Raw genomic sequence first — 22,404 nt, 5'->3', positions numbered from 1 at the left:
AAAAGGTCAGTCTGGCCTAGCAGAGGCTGAAACCTGGACTGGGTGGTCAAAAGGGTAGAATGCCCCGCAGAGCTAAGTGAGCGGTAGTTCTGAGAGATGGTGGCTAGGAAGGAGGGCATCTTAGGTAAAGATCTGAGATGCACGTCCCAAGGCTTCTATCACATTGAGATCCTCTCAGGGCTCTGGCTCCCTTCAATGCTGAGAGAGGCTGGGGTTCTTTTTAACCCTTTGTGGACACTGGAAATTTGAATAGAAAGGAAACATACAAAAATATTGACAGTGGTTATCTCCAGGAAGTAGAATTACAGGTGATTTTAGTTGCTTATTTATATATATGTATCCATGATTTTTAAATAATAAACATGGATTATTTTCATAATCAGAAAAGTGTTGTGACAAGCCAGGTAAAACCACATGTAAGAGCTCATGAGCATGGCCATCTTGGGAAGGCAGATGCCTTAAATGCCAGGCTATGCATAGGAGAGTCTCCACTTATGGGGCAAGCTGTCAATAACAATTTCTAGGCCTTTTCAGCAAAATATTACTAGGGTACTCCAAGTTTTTGAGTTAAAAATCAAGACCCCCCAAAAAACTGTTTTTTCCACGGTCATCTTAACTCTGTCTGTGATTCATGATTAAGCTGGGTCTAGTCAGAGCCTGAGTCATCTTTTAAATCAACAGGAAGATTCATTTAGTCCAGCAGTTTAATGGGATAGGGATGCTGTTCTAGGCTGATTCTCTGAACACCTGTAATCCCTGTATATACTCTCTATTAAAATAAGACTATTCACTCAGACTGTCTACTTTCCCAACCTAACCACGTGAAAAAGATTTTATAATACCATGCAAGACACTGCAAAGACAGTTGTAGAGTCTTACAGATAAGAACTGACAGATTGTTAAGCAGGGGTCAGATGTCATTTTGACACCACTTCTATCATAGCCTCACTCAAATGCCACCTCAAAAAGCCTTCCCGGGTTTCTCCTGTCCCTTCTCTGAGTGATATCCTGTGCACAGCTCTAACCCAGAATGGCTCCCCTGCACTGCAGTGTTGATGTACACATTGTCCGTCTCTTTGGACTGTAAGTGCTTGAGGTCAGAGCAGGTATGTGGAGTCTGTGGATTGACGCCACCTGGATTCTGCCACCTGCCAGCAGCATGACCCTGGAAGACTGGCTCTCAGTTCATCTGTGCTTCACCAGCATTGGAACTGGCATAGACAAGACAGGCAGGCAATGTTAGCTGAACAAATAAATGAATGCAGGATTGGATGTGCAAGGCCTCTTTCCTACTTTGTGGGAGAGGAGACACCATGATTCATTCACACATTCCCTCCTACAGGACTCGGCACAAGCCAGACACACAGTAGGTACATGATAAACACTTGCTGAATGCCAAAATATGGAAACAAAAACTCTCACTAAATGATACTCTGGCAATCTCTCTATGCATCTCCCCAGAGTTTTAGTCTTGAAGACAGAAAGAGGCTTTGTATAAAGGCAGACAATTGCAATTATTATTGAAGGTAGCATGTAATGCATAATTAAATTGAGCCTGAAGAAAATACAATGAAAAGGTCCCATGCCTTCAAGATCTGGTTTTCGTTTTATATTAGATGGTCAAAAAACAGTAATTTCCACTCTTCACCTTTTCCATTAGAAGGAATGAACATCTTAATTAAATGAACATCAAATAGAGCAACCAATTTATAAAATTTTCTTGTCTCCTATTCATTCATTTTAGTACCTTCCAGAGTTTGAGAAATGACCTGGATCTCCTTGCTGCTGGATCGATATCTGTGATTATCTGACCAGAACGGCTTCTTCTGACTCTGTATGGGAAGAAGTGGGGTTACCCATCCTCTGGGCCCTGCATACCTTGCCCTGTGGGTCACCTCTACAGAACCCTTTCTTCTCTACCACAGAGCTGCCCCAGCAAAGTGCAGAGACCTGGAAGGAGCAGTTCTCTGAACTCTTTGGGCTCCAAGTGGCTGCTTCAAGTCCTGGCACCATGATTGGGTGGCATCTGGACAATGGCTTGGTTACATCTGTGACGGCTTTCATTATGGGAACCCACAAAGCACTGGCAAATTTTCTTTCTTTCTAGCCAAGAGGAATGAAATAAATAGTTTTTTGAAAAGGTCTCTGGAGCCAGATGGTCTAGGCTTTGAATCCTGGCTCTACACTTGCCAGTAATGTGATCTGGAGGACAGGCGCTTGGTTCTGTGGTCCTCCTAACCATCAAGTCTCCACCACAAATGATATAATTTCAGGCAGGCTATATAATATAACCTGGGCGAGCCTCTGTTTTCCCTTCTATAAACGGAGATAATAATCCTATTTAATAGGGACACATGAAGATCAAAAGAGGTAACATATTTAAAATGAAAGACAAACTTATTCCCAGGGCTTTAGGACCCCAGGAGATTGCCCTCAGTGGAATGTTAACTCCCTGAGGTCAGGGACTTCATTTGGTCCCTGCTGTATCCCTGTAATGTAGAGTGTCTGGCATACAGTATGTGCTTTCTGATGTCAATGAATGTTGGCTGAATAACCTGGCTCCTTCCTGCCTTTCTTTCTGACTTCACCCAGAAGCTCACTCCTCCGCACGTCCTTCGTCTCCCTGTATCTGCTTCTGGTCCCCAAACATGTCAAAGTCAGTGCATGCTGGGGACTCATGCTTCCTGCTCCCTCTGCAGGAATGCTCTTCCCTCCAGTGTTGGTATGGCTCATCCTGTCATCATTCATGTTTCAGATTAAATGGTATCACTTCAGTGCGATCTTCCCTGACCACTGCTTCTAAGACAGATAAGTCCCCCCAATGTCTGTATCATATTTTCTTATTGATCTCACTATACTTATTACTTATTTGTTCTTTGTTGTCTGTCTCCTCCTAATATAAGCTCCATGAAGGCAAGGACCTAATCTGGATTCTCAGTGCTCAGAGGAGTACCCAGCATGTGGACAGTACTTGGTACATGTTTATTTAATGAATAAATATGTAAGTAAATAATAGATATTGTTGATTCAAGACATGGATTGAGAGCAACTAAGAACTTCATTTGTTTTACCTTTCCTTGTCCAAATGAGGAGGGGAAAGGTGCTAATATTCACGTGGTACCTTTTAGGTATCAAGCACCATGCTCATCATCATCTTTTGATATAAGCATTATTATCATCTTCATGTCACAAATGGTGAAGAGTAGGCTCAGACAGGATAAGTAACTTGCCTAAGATCACACAGCTGGTAGAGGAATATAAATTCAAAGTCAGGTCTGTCTAATCTTAAAGAATGTGTTTTTTTTCACCAAGTTTCCCATAAAAATGAAGCTGCTTCAAATAAAAATCTTTGGGTTCATCACTGTGCTATAGAAAATATTGTTGTTACAAGTCTCAAGTGGTCAAGAAGACTGACAATTTTTTTTTCAGGAGGCTTTGCTTGCTACCACTGCAATTGACTTTGCAGCAATGCCAAGTTCCCATTTGGAGGGTATGATAGGGATGGCCAGATGATTGGCTTTTCATTATTTCCTCCCACTGACTTTTTTTTCACTCCGTTTATCCAAAGCATCTTTGGAGCACAGTGAAAGAAAACACTTAAAAGATTCATATAGGCCGGGCACAGTGGCTCATGACTATAATCCCAGGACTTTGGGAGGCTGAGGCGGGCAGATCACATGAGGTCAGGAGTTCAAGACCAGACTGGCCAACATGGTGAAACTCCATCTCTACTAAAAATACAAAAATTAGCCAGTTACAGTGGCAGGCGCCTGTAATCCCAGCTACTCGGGAGGCCGAGGCAGGAGAATTGATTGAACACAGGAGGCAGAGGTTGCGGTAAGCTGAGAATGCATCATTGCACTCCAGCCTGGGCAACAAAGTGAGACTGTGTCTCAAAAAACAAACAAAAAAAGATTATACAGCTGCTGTGAACTTGGCTTTCAGAGGAGGATTGCTAAAGGGCATCTTCACACACACGGCAAGGCTTTCTTTTTCACACTCAATACTTCATCTCAAGCCACTTACTATGCACAGCTGGCAAGGAAAATGCCAAATTGCCTTCTGATACTAAACTTTTGCTGATCTTAACTTTTTGGTTAAAAAATAATATTTGATTTGTATGACTTTCATTTCTGATTGTTTCAAACAACACCATCCTCATGTCAGGGAACTGGGCACTGTATTGTCTGTGGAGAATTACGGTTCCTGGCCCAGGCACACCAGTAGCTTCCCTGGCCCAAGTCAGTGTAATAGATGTCATCATGACATCATTAGCTACTCCAAAACTGGGGCAGGCCAGAGCACCATGTGGCTTCTGCATTAAAAACTTGTACTTGCTGCCCACTTCCTACAAAAAAATTCAGTCCCCAAAATGAATTCTAGCCTTCTAGATTCCCAAGATCTGGCCCACTCTGCCATGCTGTACTTGAGGTGGTGCATCTGGTGGAAAGTGCTTAGGGTTCAGGCAGATCTGGGACTGAACTCTGGCTTGGCCACTCGTGCCTAACATGTCACACAACCAGTCAGTCTTGGTGCTGGTTATTTTATGTTCCTCCCACCCCCAGATCCATTCTCTGTCTCCCTGTGCCCAGAGCAGCTGAACCCTGCAGACTGTGTCCCTCACTGGCTCACTTCTGGTTGGGCTAAGTCAGTGATAGGCACTGGCAAGAGACTGGAATTCAGAAGGTTTTCCTCGCCCCTTCTTTGCTCCAGTGTCATATCTCTAATAGTGGCTGCATCAATCTATGATGACAGCTTTGACCAAGGGGCTTCTCCTTCACTGTTACAGCTCCCACTGGACTTTAGTCATAATATCCTATGATTTTCCCCCTTGCTCTGCAGCCTGGGGGTTGGTAATGGCTCTTCACTGTTTTTAGTGCTTGGATGCTTCAGTGTCCTTTCTTTCTTTATTTTTACTTTTAGTTCATTAATTTGCTTAGGAACAGGCTATCACTCTGTTGCCTAGGCTGGAGTGCAGTGGTATGATTATGGATCACTGCAGCCTTGAACTCCTGGGCTCAAGTGATCCTCCTGCCTCAGCCTCCTGAGTAGCTAGGACAATAGGTGTGTGCCACTACATCCCGCTAATCAGCATTTATTTTGGTAGAAATGGGTATTACTATGCTTCCCAGGCTATCAGCATCCTTTCTTGGTTCACTTACCCCAATATTTCTATAGCATGTCTTCATTTGAAAGACATTTTTGCTGAGTATAATACCTGAGTGGACAGTTTTGTTCAGCACTTCTGTCTTCTAGCTTGCAGGGTTTCTGATGAGAAGTCTGCTGTGATTCTTATCTTTGTTCCTCTTGTAAAATGCCTTTTCTCCTGGCTGCTTGTAAGGTTTTCTCTCTCTTTTTTAACTTAGCCATTTGAATATATGGCTAGAAATGTGTGTGTGTATTTATTCTGCTTGGTGTTTTCTGAGCTTTTTGGTTCTGCAGTTTGGTATCCATTATTAATTATGGAAAATTATCTGCCATTATTTCCTCAAATATTTCTTCCGCCCTGTTTTTTCCCTCTTCTCCTGGAATTCCAATTACATGTATATCAGACTATTGGATATTGTCCCATAGCTCTTGGATGCCACGTTCTACATTTTCCACTCTTTTTTCCCTTTGCGTGTCAGTTTGGGTAATCTCTATTAACTGTCTTCTTTCCTTAGCTAAGCAGCCCATCAAAGGCATTCCTCATCCTTATAACCATGGTTTTCATTTCTAACAATTTCATTTGATTCTTTCTTATCGTTCCTGTCTCTCTGCTAAAATTACTCATCTGATCTTGCACATTGTTCACCTTTTTCATTGGAGCCTTTAAAATAATTACAGTTATTTTAAATTCTCTGACAGATAGTTTCAACATCTGTGTCATATGAACGTGATTCTGATAATTTCTTTACCTCTTGGGAATGTGCTGCCTTTTCTTGCCCTTTTGTGCGTTCAGTTGAAAGCGTGACATCTTGTGTAGCATGGAAGAGACTGAGGGACAGGTTTATGCCTTGATATGGGTATGAGTTTTCTTCTGCTAAGACTTTTGTGAGGGGATTTGGGTTAACTCAGGATTTGGGCTGGCTTTAAAGTTTGTTTATGTTTAACCTCTGTGCATCATAGGTTTTAAATTCCCTTGGCAATTCCTTGTGTTTAGGATGGGAAACTGGTTTGCCAGAGGGTTTTGTTCCCTCAAGGTCCGCAGTTCAGCTCTTGGGTCCTCCCTCTGTGCTGTCTCAGAGAGGGTCTCTTTCCATGCTGCTGCTGCTCCCTGTCTCACTCCCAGCAGTCTTCTGCCCTTCACTGATGCTTTCAGCCTTTCAGCTAGCTAGGGCAGTGGCAAAGCCTTCGCTAGAGTTCTGACTCTCAAGTATGTGGTTTTTTTTTTCTTGCATTTTTCTTCCCTCACTCAGTTGAAATAATTTTCCCCAGTGCCTAAGCAGGACAGAGTGTGCTGCCCTTCTCTTCACGGGTGAAAGGTGTTGCTCCTGATGGAAAATAAGGGGAGCAGGGTCTGGGTAGAGTGGTCAAGAGTTTATCCTTCTCCCTCAGCAGCTGCTGTGACCCTCCCCCAGGTCTACCACAAGGGACGCTTTCTTAAATCCTTCCCCACTCTTTTCTGGTGGAAAACTCCTGGTGAGATTTGTGGAGAAAAAATAGTCCTTAAGTAGACATGGACCTGCCCAATTCCTGCAGCCTCCAAGGGATTCATACTCTCTTGCCAGTACACATTTATCCTGTGTAAATTCACCAGCCATCCCAGCTGAACTCTTTCTCCATGGGGCTAGTGCAGCTGCCTCAGCCAAGCCAGTGCCCACATCTTGTCTTTTTCTGCAAGTCTGTCTCTCCTTGGATTTGACCTCAGAGAAGGTGTTCAAGGAAATACATGAATTCACCTTTTGCCTAGCTTATTTTCTTGTAAGGTTGGGAATGATGCACTTTCCAGCTTTCATATCCCCAAGGAAAAACCAGAACCAGATCTCTTCATTTGACCCATTTCAGTTGAATTCTACATCGTATTGGGAGCACTGACAGTGCCGGAGCTCAGACATGAATCACAGCATATCTTTTCTTCCTGTCTCTATCTTCCTTCCATTCTGAATTTACATGTCATTCATAAAATATTGACTATTTGTCAGCCAACTAGTTGGCAAGCCAAGTAAACTCTGGTCTACTCCTTTGATTAGTTTACTTGCAACTGTTCCTGGGAAATACCTTTCACACTCAAACAACACCTCTGCAATTAGTGGTATTGCCACTAAGCTTGATACAAAGACAAATTTGTGAAGGTCTCACAGTAGTTAATGTGAGCATAATTTTAACAGGAGCTGTCACAGGGCACTGTGGGAGACCGGAGCCCCTTACCCTATGAAACTCAGGGAAGGGGGTTGCTCACACCCATCCAGCAAGTCAGTTCTGGAACTTGCCTCATACTTGTCAGGCCATTTCCTCAGCCACCTGATGCCATGTGACCAGGAGCTAAGTCTGAGAGTAATGATGGGAGATGGGACTATACTGTAGACTCCTTCAAGGTTCCTACCAGCAGACCTGTGGGCTGAGGAAAGGGAAGTCACCTTGATTCTCCAAATTGGTGAACTCTGTAAATAAAGGTGCTCTGAAATGTGTGATGATTATGTTAGGTGTACTATTTAATCTGTTAAGAGAATTGATAAAGCTGACTTAAAACTTGTTTCAGGCTGGGTGCAGTGGCTGATGCCTGTAATCTCAGCACTTTGGGAGGCCTAGGTGGGCGGATCACTTGAGGTCAGGAGTTGGAGACCAGCCTGGCCAATAGAGTGAAACCCCATCTTTACTAAAAATACAAAAATTAGTCAGGTGTGGCGGCAGGTGTATGTAATCCCAGCTACTCAGGAGGCTGAGGCAGGGAAATTGTGGCGGTCACAGTGAGCCGAGATTGCACCAATGCACTCCAGCGTGGGTGACAGAATGAGACTCCACCTCAAAAAAAACCAGCCAACCAACCAACCAACCAAACAGCCTGTTTTAATAATAGCCTGTGTCACAGGCAAGCCTGGGCAATGTTTTAGAAAAATAGAACATTTCGGTTATAATCTATTAAACTGCCTTACGAAGCTAAAGGCAGAAAATTCACTAGAGCAATGGTTCATTGGCAAAATCTGTCTAAATCCTTAAGAAACACCATAATGAAATATCATTACATCTCTACTTCCAGAGAGCCTCATAGTTTGCAAAGTATTTTTACTTTCAGTATTTATTTAGTTTTTCAGTCCTCATAATGGCCCAGAAATGGGGTAGGGCAGGGGATTATTTCTGTCTGGTTGAGAATTGGGTCTGGAGACCAGCCAGCCTGTCCCTGAATCACATGGCTCACATCCAGTGAAAATAGGTGTCTGGCACCCTTGCTTCATTCTCAGTCTGAGCTGGACCATTTTGCCTTGGCTGGCTGTGCATGTTATTTTCCAGCCGACTTTGAATATTCTCAAGGACCTGATTTCTTTCCTAGTTCATATCATAAGGTCTCATACCTGATTCTGCTCTTCTCACCTGATGTCTGATTCCTACCTGCCTCAATTAAAACTCTGGTCTACTCCTTTGATTAGTTTACTTGCAACTGTTCCTGGGAAATACCTTTCACACTCAACCAACACTTCTGCAATTACTGGTCCTGCCACTAATATTGCTTTCATTAACAACAACTGCAGCAGCCATCATCTGAGTACTTATAACGAGTCAGACACTGAGCTTTCCAGATTTTATCTCACTGAAATTTTTGAACCTCACACTATTCCTATGAAATAATGATTTTCATCCCTACTGTACAGATAAGTCACAAAGAATGTAGGTGACCCTAGCAAATGCAGTTGAAAGAACACGGGTTTGTATTCTGGTTCTGCTATATACTCACTGTGTGGTTTTAGGCTCTTATCTAATCTCTCTGTACTTCATATGTAAAAAATGTAGATGATAATTCCTGCCATCTGAGGATGCTGTGAAGACTAAATGAGAAAGAGCCTGGCACAGTAGGATCTCAAAAAAAAAAAGTTTCCCTTTCTATTTTAGGACTTTTATCTATGACCTCTGGTTTGTGTCAACAAGGATAACCACTCCTGGGTACTGCTATGAAGTGGAGTCTTTGGAATTCCAGATGCCATTTTATAAAAAAGCCATTGTAAAAACTTTTCCTTCTTCACTAAGCATCAACTATAGCTCTGTATATTTAATCAAGGAGAGAGAGGGAGGGATCTTTTCTGGTAGAAGTATAGGAAACCGTTTTAGATTTCAGGGGTGGTGGAGCGTGATGGATGCAGTGATGTGTAAGCATTCGGTTTGGGATCTGAGGGAGTGACCTTGGGAACTAATTGAGTGCACAGACTTGCTCTGACAAAGAAACCCCTGTATTGGCTAAATAATGTATAAGAAGAGATTTCCATCGGGCAATGGGCAAAACGGAATTATTTAGCGTATTTCCATTCCAATGAGTTAATCAAGATAATTGCTGTTTTCCTGGATCTTTGTCTTTTCTTTGTAATTAACAAGGTCCTTGTTTGGAGAAAGGAATTTAGCCAGTGAACTTTGTACAAATCGCTATGACATTTTGGTTTAAATTATATTTAAAAATCGATTACAGATCCGTTTTCTTTGGATTCTGCTAGGACTGTCAGAAACTGATGCTTGATTAAGCTTGAGAAAAACTTCAAGGAGTCAAGTTCATTTGGAATTAACAAACTCAGTGTGGTGTGGGAGATGGGGTGGGATGTAGGGTGGGCAGCAGGGCAGCACTGAGAAAGCCCGAGCTCTAGCATCAGACTTGGACTGTGATCCCTGTTCTGCTACGTCTCACTGTAAGACAGTGGGCAAAGGAGCCTCCAGGGCCTCAGTTTCTTTGTCTGTCAAATGGATAATATCACCCATCCTCGGAGCTGTTGTGTGGATTAAATGTACTGGCGTCGCTCCTAGCCCATAGCTGATGTTAAACAAGGCTTACTCCTTCCCCACCTCTCACATGCTTATTTAAGGGTGACATATTCAGCAATCTCAGTTGTCTGAACCATGGTTAAGACCTCAAAAAGCAGCTTAAGAAAATCTAAGTAGAAAGAGAGATGTTAGCCCATTCATTAAAATATCTCCTAGAGGAACACCCCAGATGTATATATTTAATTTTGGCTAGAATTATAATAAGCTGAACTTCTGGTTCTCTGACCACGCCTCTTAAGAAGTCCTCTACTGGAGCGAGAGTAAAGAAATGAGCTACTTGAGGTGGGCACTAGGACTGAAACAAATAGTAGGTGGAGAAACCCTACCCTTTAGATCCAGAACCTAATAAAGTAATGGTTTAAAATCACTTCAGGCAGGAGCAAAGGGCTCTATATCCTCATTTCCCCACTTCCTAGAAGCTCTCTTCATATTATAGCATAATATGCAATTGTTGTTCCTTATTAATGACCATGAATCATAAAAAGAAGGGTTTTGTTATGTCTGTAAATGTGTTTGAGAAGGGAAGTATGCAGTACACTCCATAAGAAAAGTTCTGTGCAAAATGGTTAATGAAAAGGGGTTTTTTTTTTTTTAATTTGAAGATGTGAGTTTTAATTATGTGGAAAATTCATCCCCATGTGTCTGTTACTTCTCCCCTTGCCACATTTCTGGACAATGGTCATATGAAGATGCTAGCACTTCATCAGGTAAGTACTTTTCATCTACACCATCTCCCTGTGGGATGCTGGGCAGGTATCCACTGTATCCATTCTAAAGATGTGGAAACTGAGGCCAAGAGGGAGTAAGTCCATGGTCAAGTGGGGACTGATGTGCAACTCCTCTGACTCCAAAGCTTATGCCTTCTCCACTAGACCATTTCCTTCCTAGGAAAAATCATGTGGAATATGAACGTATTATAGGTAATGGTTTTTATCCCAAATCTTGAATTAAAATAAAATACTCTATCAATTTACCTCTAATCCTACAATGAATTAATGAAACAAAACCACTGAATGGCCTTGTTCTGGTACTTACTCATAAAATGTTGTCCATCCATTTTCATTGCTTTTGGTTGCCAGAAGGCCAGAATTGCCATGGTATGTCATCATGGCCAACTCGTGTCCTTGTGTGGTCACACTCTTGAGTGCACTGTTGGTGCCCATAGTCACCCAGTATACCTGGCCATCTGGGACCACCAGCCAGAGAGGCATCCCAGTAGAGTCTCGGCGGACATTTACCATGTTGCCATTGTTGTCTGTGATGAGTGTGACATCACCATCCCCAGTGTAGGTGAAGTTGTACAGGTAGTCTCCCGTGGGCAGGCTTTGGGTGTACAGGTGCTTGCCAGTGGTATCAAACAGATAGAGCTCCTGGTCAATTGGTGAAGACAGCTCATACATGTTCTGGGTGTTGAGGAAAGGCTTGTTCTTCCGGATAAACCGAATTCGGATATTCCCAAGGTCGGCCACATAGAGCTCGCCATCAGCACACACAGCCAAAGAAGATGGGGTATTCAACTTTGCATCCTTGGCATAACCATCATCTCCAGAAAAACAATCACAGTTGGCATCATTTTTACAGTCACAGCCACTGGGGGCCCCTGCAACAAGTGAGATCTCTCCGCTAGTGGTGACCTGCCTGATGCGGTTGATCTTTTTCTCATCAGTCTCAGCGATATACAGGACCCCGTTGTGCGAAACAGCCAAAGCGGTGGCCGACTCCAGGGTTGCGTGGATGGCCACCTTGCTTAGCAGGAAGTGGTCAATGCCAGGGACCTGGCAGTGCATGGGCCTCCCGGCGACAATGCGCACCTGGTGGTTTTCAGATATTTGCAGGACCACATTGTTGTCCAGGACATAAAGTGAGTTGTCCATGGGGTTGATGGCTAAGTCTGTGGGCCACTCCAGGCGAACCTGACAATGAAGACACCAATACTCAAACGACTGGCAAGATGCCCACTCCTACTCCATCCCATAGCCCATGTAGCCTGTAACAGTGTCTGCAGTGGCTTCATATCGAGTCTTGCTTGATCCTCATGCAGCCTATCATCAACAATGACGTTAATGTCAGCACCCTGATCACCGAGAAACCATGAAAGGGCTGCCACTGAGACAATTGATGGTCTCATTAGAATGACAAAACATGAAGAAGGAGTTAACAACAAAAACAAAATAGTAGGTAAAAGGGTAGACTTTGGAGTCAGATAGGGCTGGGTTCAGTACCTAGTCCGCTACTTATGACTGTGGGCAAGTTACTTTGCCACTCTGAGCCTCAATAGTCACATATAGGAAATGGGAAGGACAACAGCGCAGAGCTCCCTCACCCACCATAACCCACCAAATAATGGCAGCTGATGTTCTACAGATGGGAGGGAAAGGCAGATGGAATGTGGAGGCTGAAGTGGAGTTGTTCAGAGGCTTAGAAAAATTCTTCAGGCACGGTTGATATGATACATGTATCATTCTTTGAGTTCATGGATTCACAGCTGGCTGGGTGCTAGAGATATAAAGACAACATAACCATGGCCTCTGTCTGTCATAGTTCCAGACCAGTGATTCTCAAATCTGGCCTCACATTCAAATTATCTATGGAGGTTTTAGAAAATAATGGTGTGCATACCCCACCCCTGGTGAGTGAAATCAGATTCCTGGGTGTGGAACCTGGGCATGGGCATTATTTCAAAAAGCTTCCTGAGTGATCCTGACGTGGGCTTGAGAATCATCACTGGATCCTTGTTCCTCATGTGTGGTCATCAGTATCAGCTCACCTAGGAGCTGAGCATTAATGCAGAATGACAGGCCTCCCCCAAACCTACTGAATCAGTATCTGCAGTTAAGCAAAATCCCTGGCTGATTTCTGTGCACACTGAAGTTTATGAAACCCTGCTCCAGACAATAGTTTCTAGTACCTCAGAAAACACATCCACCTGGAAGGGATTACTGAAGCTGATAGTAGGAACAAGGTGTTCAGACGTGCTGGGGCCCACATGGAGCCTCCTCTGAGTCAGGCTGGGAAACTGGCATGGGTCATGGTGAGCCTTCAAGTGGGCACCCAGGGGGTTGTAGCTGGCATGGTATAAGGAGAGGAATGTTTTCTTCAGTGGACATGGAGGCTGGATTGTTGGATCTATCACACTGGGAGGTGTTGGCACTAAGGGAAACCCTTTGCCAACTGTGTCCCTAGGAGGTCTGGCCACATTTTGTGTGGGCTGGAAACACCGACAGGTGCACCCTACTGCTGATTTTTCCACCCACCTAAAAATTCATTGCCTTAGACTTCCTGAGCCCCCTACAAACCCTTGATATTTTGTCCAGTTTGGGGCTTTGCTTAAGCAAGTGTATACCTTTATTTTTATTTACATATTTATGTATGTATGTGACAGGGTCTCACTCTGTGCCCCAGGCTGAAATGCAGTGACACAATCTTGACTCACTGCAGCCTCCGCCTCCCAGGCTAAAGTGATCCTCCCACCTCAGCCTCTTGAGTAGCTGGTACTACAGGCATGTGCCACTGTGACCAGCTAAGTTTGTGTATATATGCATATCTATTTGCATACATATATATATAAAACATATATGCATATATTAGACAGGGCTTTGCCATCTTGCCCAGGCTGGTCTCAAACTCCTGGGCTCAAGCAATTTGCCTACTGTGGCCTCCCAAAGTACAGGTGTGAGTCACCATGTTTTGCCTAAGTGTATGCTTTTAGGTAAGAAGTTTTTCTTCCAGGAATTTACTAATATACCATTGTCTATAAGAGTGCTTTTAATAATGATGAAGCCATTTATAATAATGATGAAAACTGAGAACCAATTCAAAAGCCTAACAACTGAGAATTGGCTAAATAATAGTACGCTTAGTTTACTTATAAATTAGAATACTGTGTATAGTTGTTAAAAGTGATGCTACAGATGGATATTTAATGACATGGAGAAATGTTTGCTATGTATTAAGGAGAAAGGACAGGTTACAGAACTGTAAGCACAGTGGGATACTAATTGGGGGAAAAAAACAACAAGACGTTTAGCTAGATTATAGATAAAGTGGAGATTAAATGCTTGAGGGATATATATCAAAATGTTTACCATACTGGGATTAAAGGTGATTTTAACTTTCTTCTTCATGATTTCTAACTTCTTATATTTTCTACAATGTAAATGTGGTAGTTTACCAATGTAAAAAGAAACCCCAATACATTATGTATATGCGAGTGAGGCTGCCTCCATCTGTCTCCTTTAGCTCAGGGACATTCTCAGAAGGGCAGGCCCTTTCTCAGTTCTTCAGAGCACGATCTTCAGGTCCTGCTTCCTCAAGTCTTCTTGTCCCCTTACTCCCAGCTCCCTCTGTCCCTGCAGAGCCAGGGAGCCTGCAGACGGGCCAGGGCTGCTGCTTCCTACTCCCCAGTCTCTCTGGGCAGTGTCGTGGCAGCTTTTGGTTGCATCAAGAACATCGTTTGCTCTAAAGTGACAGGGGAATTTTCAATTTCTTAAAACGCACTTCTAGTCAACACTGGCTGCTAAATATTTTATGCCTTCTGGTCCCGTGGCACCTTGGGGACCTGCTTGCAGAGACCTTTTCTGCCTGTCGTTATGATAAAAAGATGGCTCCTTGATGGGAGGAGTGGGGGGTGATAGAGTCAGTGGAGGGAGAGGGGAAAGGGAAGAGAGGAAGGAATGAAGAAACAGTGCTTTCCTACACTCTCCCCTTATGCACAGAGGTGCCTGGGAAAGAAGGGGCATTGCTCTTGGAGTGAGTCCTCATTCTGTCACACTGCCTGTGTGATGATGCTGCACCAGACCAAGTACCTAAGCCTCTGTGGTTTCACTAACCTATTAGCGATAATGATGCTGAGACTCGATTTTCCATCCCCAAAATGAATGGACTACACTTCATAATTTCAGAAGGCTTTCAGCTCCTGCGTTCTATGGTTCCAGTGTGGAATGGGATCCTCTCCCCTGTCCACCTGAGCATTCTGTGCCTTTATTAAAGCACTTGGAGCTGGCTGCCTTGTCGCAGAGTGATTTTCTTGGAAAAATTGATTGTCGAATGAATGAATGAAGGAACGAAGGAAGGACGAGCAAATGGCATAGAGAGAATGAGAGACTGGAGTCAGGACACCTCACTTCCTATTCCAGTTCCACAGCTGCTACTTGTGTCACCTAACTCAAGTTTTTTAAACACTCAACTTCTTTCTCTATATGTAAAAGGGGATAATACATATTACATAGGGTAGATGTGAGGATTAAACAAGACAATGTACAAGGAAGTTATTTGTGAATTTTGAAGGAAACTAGTATTCACATCCTATTACTAGCTGCTGGGCACTGTACTAGACAATTTATTTACATAATTTCATTAAAAAATTCATTTCCATATCCCTGATGGAATCTGGTACAGGGCTCTACACTTATAAATGCCTTTTCTTTCACCACACTGCAGTATTCTTATCTGTAAGATGGATTATGGTGATAGCTAAGTAAGAGAAGAGAAGTTGTACTTATCCTGTACTGCCACTTCTAACAGAGTGCCTGGCACATACTAAGTTCTTATTTTGGAGCCTAAGCAGAGAGTTATTCTCTGTCCGTGGTGGCCATCTCCACTTCTTCACAGGTTGCAACAACTTCCTTCCATTCCTTCACTGCTATGTGCCTCTCTCTTTAGCTTCTTTTTGGGCCTGGGTTTGTCTCCTCCCAAAGGAGCTGGGCTAAGTTCCTTGGCTCTCCCCTTCGCACTCTTGCCTCTGAGCTGTGTGCTCTCTCTGGCTTACCTCCATGCTCCCCAGGGCAGCAGAGTACAGAGGAAGCTCTGAGAATGAAAGCCTGTGATACCTGTGTATATGTGTCTGTAAAAATATATTGCCAGTATTGGATAGTTTGGTTAAAGAAAATCCCATGCTGAGATTCAGACAAAGGTAGTTAGGGCCAGGGGTATAGAGATTTCAGTCCAGGATTTTTGAATCTAAGTGTGGGTTTTAGCATTTTTTTCCCCTCCACCATATGCCAGTTGTCTTCCAAGCCTTTGATCGGACTGCTTGGCAGTACCTCTTTCTAAAGTTAACTAATTTTCTGATGTGTGGATTGAAAATTTTCGGCACCCTGTGCTAGCTGGTTGAGGGCCCATTTTGAGAACTGAGAACACTTGTATGCATATCCTTAGGCCACGGCGGCTTCCTGATGGGTAATTCAAGCTTGCTCACAGACCAGAGAGAGAAACTCTCTAGCCAGCAAGCTTTGGTAAGCTTGCCAAAACTGCAAAGACAAGTGGCAGAGAACAGCTTCCATTCTGGAGTGAAACAGTCACATTAGCTGGAGCAGAGGGAAACCATCCCAGCATGTGACGGGGAGGCGACATGAGTGCTGGGGCCACCAGCAGCATCCACAACGCTCTGTGGAAGGATTCAGCAATATGTCAGTAACAGAGGCAGGCATGACCAGTCAGGCTGGTGGCAGGTGCCATTTAGTGGAAAAGGCCGTGTGTGTGCAGGCTTCCTAAAAATGAAGAGGTTTAAAAGCTAAATGTTGCTGGAGCTGAAATCAATTTGCAATTTCATGTAACTCAACACTCCTGATTTCTCAGGTTTTGGTAATGCTGGCAAGACTCAGCACAGGCCACTGATTCAGCAATGGCCTGGCTGGGCCAAAGGATCCAGCAACAAAGGACATACCCTTGCCAAGTCATCACAGGATGTACTAAGGACATGCTAGATAGCCAGTCACTTGTATCTCCTTTTGACCTATACTGGGTTCCTGGTATCCACCTATTAATGTCCAAACTCTTTGGCATGGTATGGCAAGGTACTTCCTTACCTGGACCCAACCATGCTTCCCGTTTCAACTCCAGCCACCAGCTTCTAAGCATCCTATGCTCTGGTTTTTCAATTTTCCCATATGCTTTGAGGGTACCAGCCTCATTAACATCTTTATGGCTTTGCACCTGCTGTTCCCTTTGTGTGAAATGTCTCCTTTTTTTCTTGCCACTCAGCAAACACCTATTCTATTCAACCTGTAAAACTTGCACAAATGCCACTTCCTATGTGGAAGCAGGCACTAGAACTTTCGTTCATTCAGCACCTCTGAAGGGCCAAGCAATGCTAGGAGTCATGCATGCATTGTTTCATGTATCTTCAGGGTAATCTTGTTGGGTTGATGTGAATTATTTCCATTTTACAGATATAAAAAGTGAGGCTCAAAAGACTTTAGAAACTCTTCTAAAGTTACTGAGCGAGTGATTGGCAAAAGCTAGGATTCAGTCAATCGATTAATCAATCGACAAATGTGGACTGTGCTCATATTTGGGTAACCAGGCATGCTGGTTACTGACAGAATTTCTGACCTCATGTAGCTTAGAAAGAGAACAGGCAATGTAAGAATACCCATCAGTGTTACCAAAGAGAAAGTTGAGGTGGCAATGGATTTAATGTCCCACAGTGTAAAGCTCTGTCCATCCTACTCTGCTGCTGTTGAGGTTTCCTTGGGGAGACTTCTTCACTATCCCCTGAAGTTCCACTTGTTACCCCTGATGGTGAACTCCTAGGACATGGCTGTATCTTACTTATCTTTGTGTCCTTGGTGCTCATCACAGCCTGGCACCAAGTAGGTGCTCTTTAAAGGTTTGTCAGTGCAAAGATGAATGGGCAGCAGGCTGGCTGGGAGGCAGACGAGAGGATGAGTGGGCAGTCCCAGGGCTCTGAGATGAAGCCATCTTACCTGGGAAATATCCATGACAGAATCACAGCTGAGCGGCCGGGCTGATGTGAGATCATTGGAACCAAGGAGGGTGGAGATGATCCCATTCTGATCGATGCGTCTGATCATGGTGCCATCCACAAAGTAGATCAGCCCAAACTTGTCTACTGTAATTCCTGCGGGCAGAGAAGCCAAAACAAAAATTCAGCATCAGAGATGACAATGACCTATGCATTCCTGGGGCCTTTCTAGTTGACAGAGCACCTCCTCTACAAGATTGGGTTTGATCCTCCCACAACCTTCATTCCTCTCTCAAGGATGAGGAGTCTGGGGCTCAGAGGCCTTCGGTGACTTGTTCGAAGCAGGGATTAGAACCCAGGTTTTCACCGATCTTATGGGACTCTGGTCCTCCCACCTTGTTGCCTCCTGAGATTTTAATCTGTCACTTTAGCCATCCACTAAAACTGGATTCATAACTTCTGGGGTTTTTAAATACTAGAGATTTAGTGGTAATGAGGATCTTTTTCAATATTAACACTGAATTATTTCAATTCACCTACTTTTGAAGCTCTGTAATTATAATAATCAGTTTCCCTTTTTGGTAACCATTTTTCTTTTCTTTTTTTCTGAGACAGAGTCTCACTCTGTCACCCAGGCTGGAGTGCAGTGGTGCAATTTTGGCTCACTGCAACCTCCACCTCCCAGGTTCAAGCAATTCTCCTGCCTCAGCCTCCCGAGTAGCTGGGTCTACAGGTGTGCACCACCATCCCTGCCTTTAAAAATTTTTTTTATTTTTGGTAGAGGTGAGGTTTCACCATGTTGCCCAGGTTGGTCTTGAACTCCTGACCTTAGGTGATCCACCCACCTTGGCCTCCCAAAGTGCTGAGATTACAGGCATGAGTCACCTGTGTCCTTCATGCTTTTCTTGTATTATTTCAGCCCCATTCGTTATTACAAAAGTACAGCATCTAAACAGAATCCTATGGATTTGTGTAGAGAATATTGTTGAATTGAATTTCTAAAGGTGACGCTTTGAGGAAAAGAGTCAGAATCATTACTCAACATCAGCTGCTCCATTCACCAGACAGTCTCACCCCATTAACTTTCTCCCTGACCCAGCTTGCGTGACCTTGGGCAAGTCACTGAGCATCTCTGCCTTTGTCTTCCCAGCTGTCAAACAATGGGATCGTTCCAAATCTGTATTTCTCACTCTTGGATGTGTATGGGAATCCCCTGGGGAGCTTGCTAAAATGCACCCCTAAGTAGTTGCTTCAGAATCTCTCAAGTGGAGTCTGAGCTTCTATCTGCATTTCTGACAAGCACCTTGGGTGATAATAACACAAACCAGAGTCTGAGAACCACTCCAGGACATCAGTACCTCTCAGCCTGTGATGTGCATTGAGGCACCTAAAGAGTTTTTTCAATATACACCTGTTGGCCTAACTCCTGGAAATACTAATTCAGGGGACAGCTGGGACTGGGAGCAAGGCATGCTTTAATAGTGTTCATGGGGGCCGGGCGCGGTGGCTCAAGCCTGTAATCCCAGTACTTTGGGAGGCCAAGGCGGGTGGATCACGAGGTCAAGATATCGAGACCATCCTGGTCAACATGGTGAAACCCCGTCTCTACTAAAGATACAAAAAATTAGCTGGGCACGGTGGCGTGTGCCTGTAATCCCAGCTACTCAGGAGGCTGAGGCAGGAGAATTGCCTGAACCCAGGAGGCGGAGGTTGCGGTGAGCCGAGATCGTGCCATTGCACTCCAGCCTGGGTAACAAGAGTGAAACTCCATCTCAAAAAAAAAAAAATAGTGTTCATGGGTCATAGTAATTTCCACCCCAGGTTCAGAAAGGCAAGAGTCAGACATAAGACATAACCATGAACTGTCATGGGATACAGATGAGACATGGCCCCAGGGAGCACCCAGTTTAGATTGGAAGGCAAAAGAATGAATCAGAACCATGTGAACATCATAGGAAAGGACTGACTCAAGAGGGTCATGGTAAAATGCAGGAGATTCTGGTCACTTTGGTCTGCTCTGTTTTCTCTGGGGAAGGCAGTGGAAGAAGGGTCAGGAAGGCTTCACCAAAGCGGAGAGACTGGAATTATAAAATTTTCCAATTGTATTAAAAGGCATATTACTTCATTTTTAGGTCTTCATTTCCTCATTGATAAAACAAGGATTCTAATATTTGACTGACTTGTAGTAATTAGCCTTCAATAATTATTAATGACCATTGTAACGATGAGAAAGTGGCCAGCGCTTTGAGGGTTTCAAGGCCCTCGTCCGGGGGCCCATGTGACTCTCACTGGCCAGCAGGGTGCTTTAAGAAGCCCAGGGGCCTCTGAATGCTGAGAAACTGCTGGAGCACCAGCTGTTCCTTCTTAGGCTGTTCAGGCTGGAGAGTGATTTCACACAGAGGACCAGGCAGCCTCAAGGCTGGGAAGCCTTTCTCATGGTCCTGTTTCAAATGTACATTAATTTCATTCTTTAAGTGCCAAGACAGACCTTTTCTTGTCTGCCTAGCTATGCCCTGTTTTACTCTTCCATCTGTTAGGACTGTTGAGTGCTCCATGAATAGCTGGGCTTCTTGTTTACAGAGTTGGCTGCACAGGCTAATAGAAGTGATCTGTCCCTGATTAATTACTTGAATTTTTTTCTCCTTTTGTTGTGTTAAGTAGATGGACATCTTTTCTCCTCTGTGCTACAAAGTGCCTGCATATCGTGGCACCCTTGTCATTTCTATCTGGGTTAATCATGGGCTTTTGGGTAAATGCACTGCCACTTCATCTGTGTGAGGATGGGGGCTGCAAGAGTGGGGAAGCAAACACACATGTGGAGACAACTGAAAAAGCCCTGGAGAGAATAAAAACTCTCAGAAAAAAAATGGTTTTAAACCTAGGAGAGTAGAATGTTGTGGCTGAAAAGAGTCTTGGGGATTATTCAGCCCAGCCTGTTCATTCATTGACCAATGCGGAAACTGAGGCCTAGAGGAGGAGGTCCTAGAGCCAGCCAGCGGCAGAGGAAAACCACATAGGGCTTCTAAGTGCAAGCCTATGGTTCCTTCCATTCCCAGCTGCTCTCTAGTATTTGGAAATCATAATTAGGAGGGATTAACCTTTGTTGATAACAGCATTTACCCCACACAATTACCACCTGACACTCCAGGTATGTGGTAGAGACAATGTGATATGACATGATGTGATATAATAGAACAAAAATAATAGGAATCATCATTTATGGGATGTTTACCATTTGCCTGGTACTACTGTACTAAACATTTACATTCCTAACAATATTCAATCTGTATTACCACTGTACAGCATATCCCTATTACATAGATAAGGAAAATGAAGCTCAGAGAGCTTAAGTGATTGCCCAAAGTCACTCAGCTGTAGATGACAAAGTCTGAGTTTGAATGTCTGATTTCACTAGAATCTTCTGCTTTGATTTGAAACTGGGCCCTGAAATCTGGGACTATTTAATAATACAATCATTTATAAAGTTTCTAAAGAATTATTTAACATATGAATTTTGACCATCAGAATAAGCCTAGGAGGTTGACCGAGATGGCATTATTATCCCCACTCTATCAGTGAGAACGCTGGGGCTTAGACACTGTAAGTCACTGGCTGTAGGACTTGCAACAGAGTGAACACTCTGCTGAGTATGGATAATGATGGCTTTTCCAAACAGCTTTCCCAGTCTCCAAGGCACAGGGGTCTCTCTTGGCTCTACACCCCCATGTACAGCTCTTTCTTCCTCTCGCCCAAGTCACAGTGATTTATACTCAAGTCTTATTTATTCTGCTACAATGAACTTATCTATGCAACCACTGTACTCTATGTACTCAAATATTTGCTGAATAAGAGAATGAAAAATTGTGATTGCAGGCATTTAGAGGTTCAACTTCTTCAGGGACTCAGAATTGAGATCTACAGTTACCCCACCCAAAAGCATATGCACATATGAAAACATGATGCACTAAAATGTTTTTTGTACAACAATAACATGAGAAACAGCATACACATCTAATAGTAGAGGACTGGGACATCCATTTGCTGGAATACTTTATGGTCATTAAAAATGCGTACACAGAAACCATTTAATGACATGGAGAAATGTTTATGATCTAGCATTTGGGGGAAAACAGCATTTGCTAAAACAGTTTGCTTAATGTGATCTCATTGTTTTTAGCAAACACTACATACACACAAACACTTTGAAAAAAGACTAGGAGAGAAGACAGGAAATGTTAACTGGGAATATTTCTAGCAGGTGGAATTATCACAGTTTTCACCATCCTCCCTATATTTCTTGTTATTTTCCCAAAATTTTCACAATTATCAATCATGCATATTTTTCTGAAATGAACAATATCCCAATAAATGTTACTGACAATGTTTCTAAGGCAAGGGCTTACCCCTGGGATTGGTGAGTGAGGCTTCCGTGGCCTTCCCACCATCCCCGCAGCGAGTGTCGTCAAAGGGGAGGCACTGGTCACCTGTCCCTGCAACCACCTCAGAGTTCTTGACAAGGTCCTTCACCACCACAGTGGACTTGATTTTAAAGACCCGCCGGCTGTTGGTGTCGGAAAGGAAGACAGCCCCGCTCATGGGGTCTGTGGTCAGGTAGTATTTGTGTGCCGGGCTGTGACTAGAAAACAAAGACATGGCCAACTGGTGGGCATTTTCTTCTTTCCTGCGAGTAGTTAGAGATGCACAGGTGAACCCCCGGCCCTTTAGAATCCAAGCCAAAATGTCTTATGGAGACGATA

The 22,404-nt window shown here is 43.7% G+C and overlaps 1 protein-coding gene across 27 annotated transcripts in view; it reads right to left on the bottom strand.

Moving 5' to 3' along the window:
* The window catches only part of TENM4 (teneurin transmembrane protein 4), a 3,204,727-nt gene that overhangs the window by 29,330 nt on the left and 3,152,993 nt on the right, over window positions 1-22,404 (bottom strand). For all 27 annotated transcript variants that reach the window (XM_078340117.1, XM_078340116.1, XM_078340121.1 and 24 more), the window contains 3 exons: window positions 22,051-22,283; window positions 17,649-17,803; window positions 10,978-11,855 (listed from right to left, as the gene is read on the bottom strand). In XM_078340117.1, the coding sequence (XP_078196243.1) occupies window positions 10,978-11,855; window positions 17,649-17,803; window positions 22,051-22,283 (1,266 nt within the window). The remainder of the gene's footprint in view (window positions 1-10,977; window positions 11,856-17,648; window positions 17,804-22,050; window positions 22,284-22,404) is intronic.

The sequence above is a fragment of the Callithrix jacchus genome, chromosome 10 (genome assembly GCF_049354715.1).
Source record: "Callithrix jacchus isolate 240 chromosome 10, calJac240_pri, whole genome shotgun sequence".
In the NCBI taxonomy this organism is placed as follows: domain Eukaryota; kingdom Metazoa; phylum Chordata; class Mammalia; order Primates; family Cebidae; genus Callithrix; species Callithrix jacchus.
This window is presented reverse-complemented; position numbering and strand designations above follow the sequence as displayed.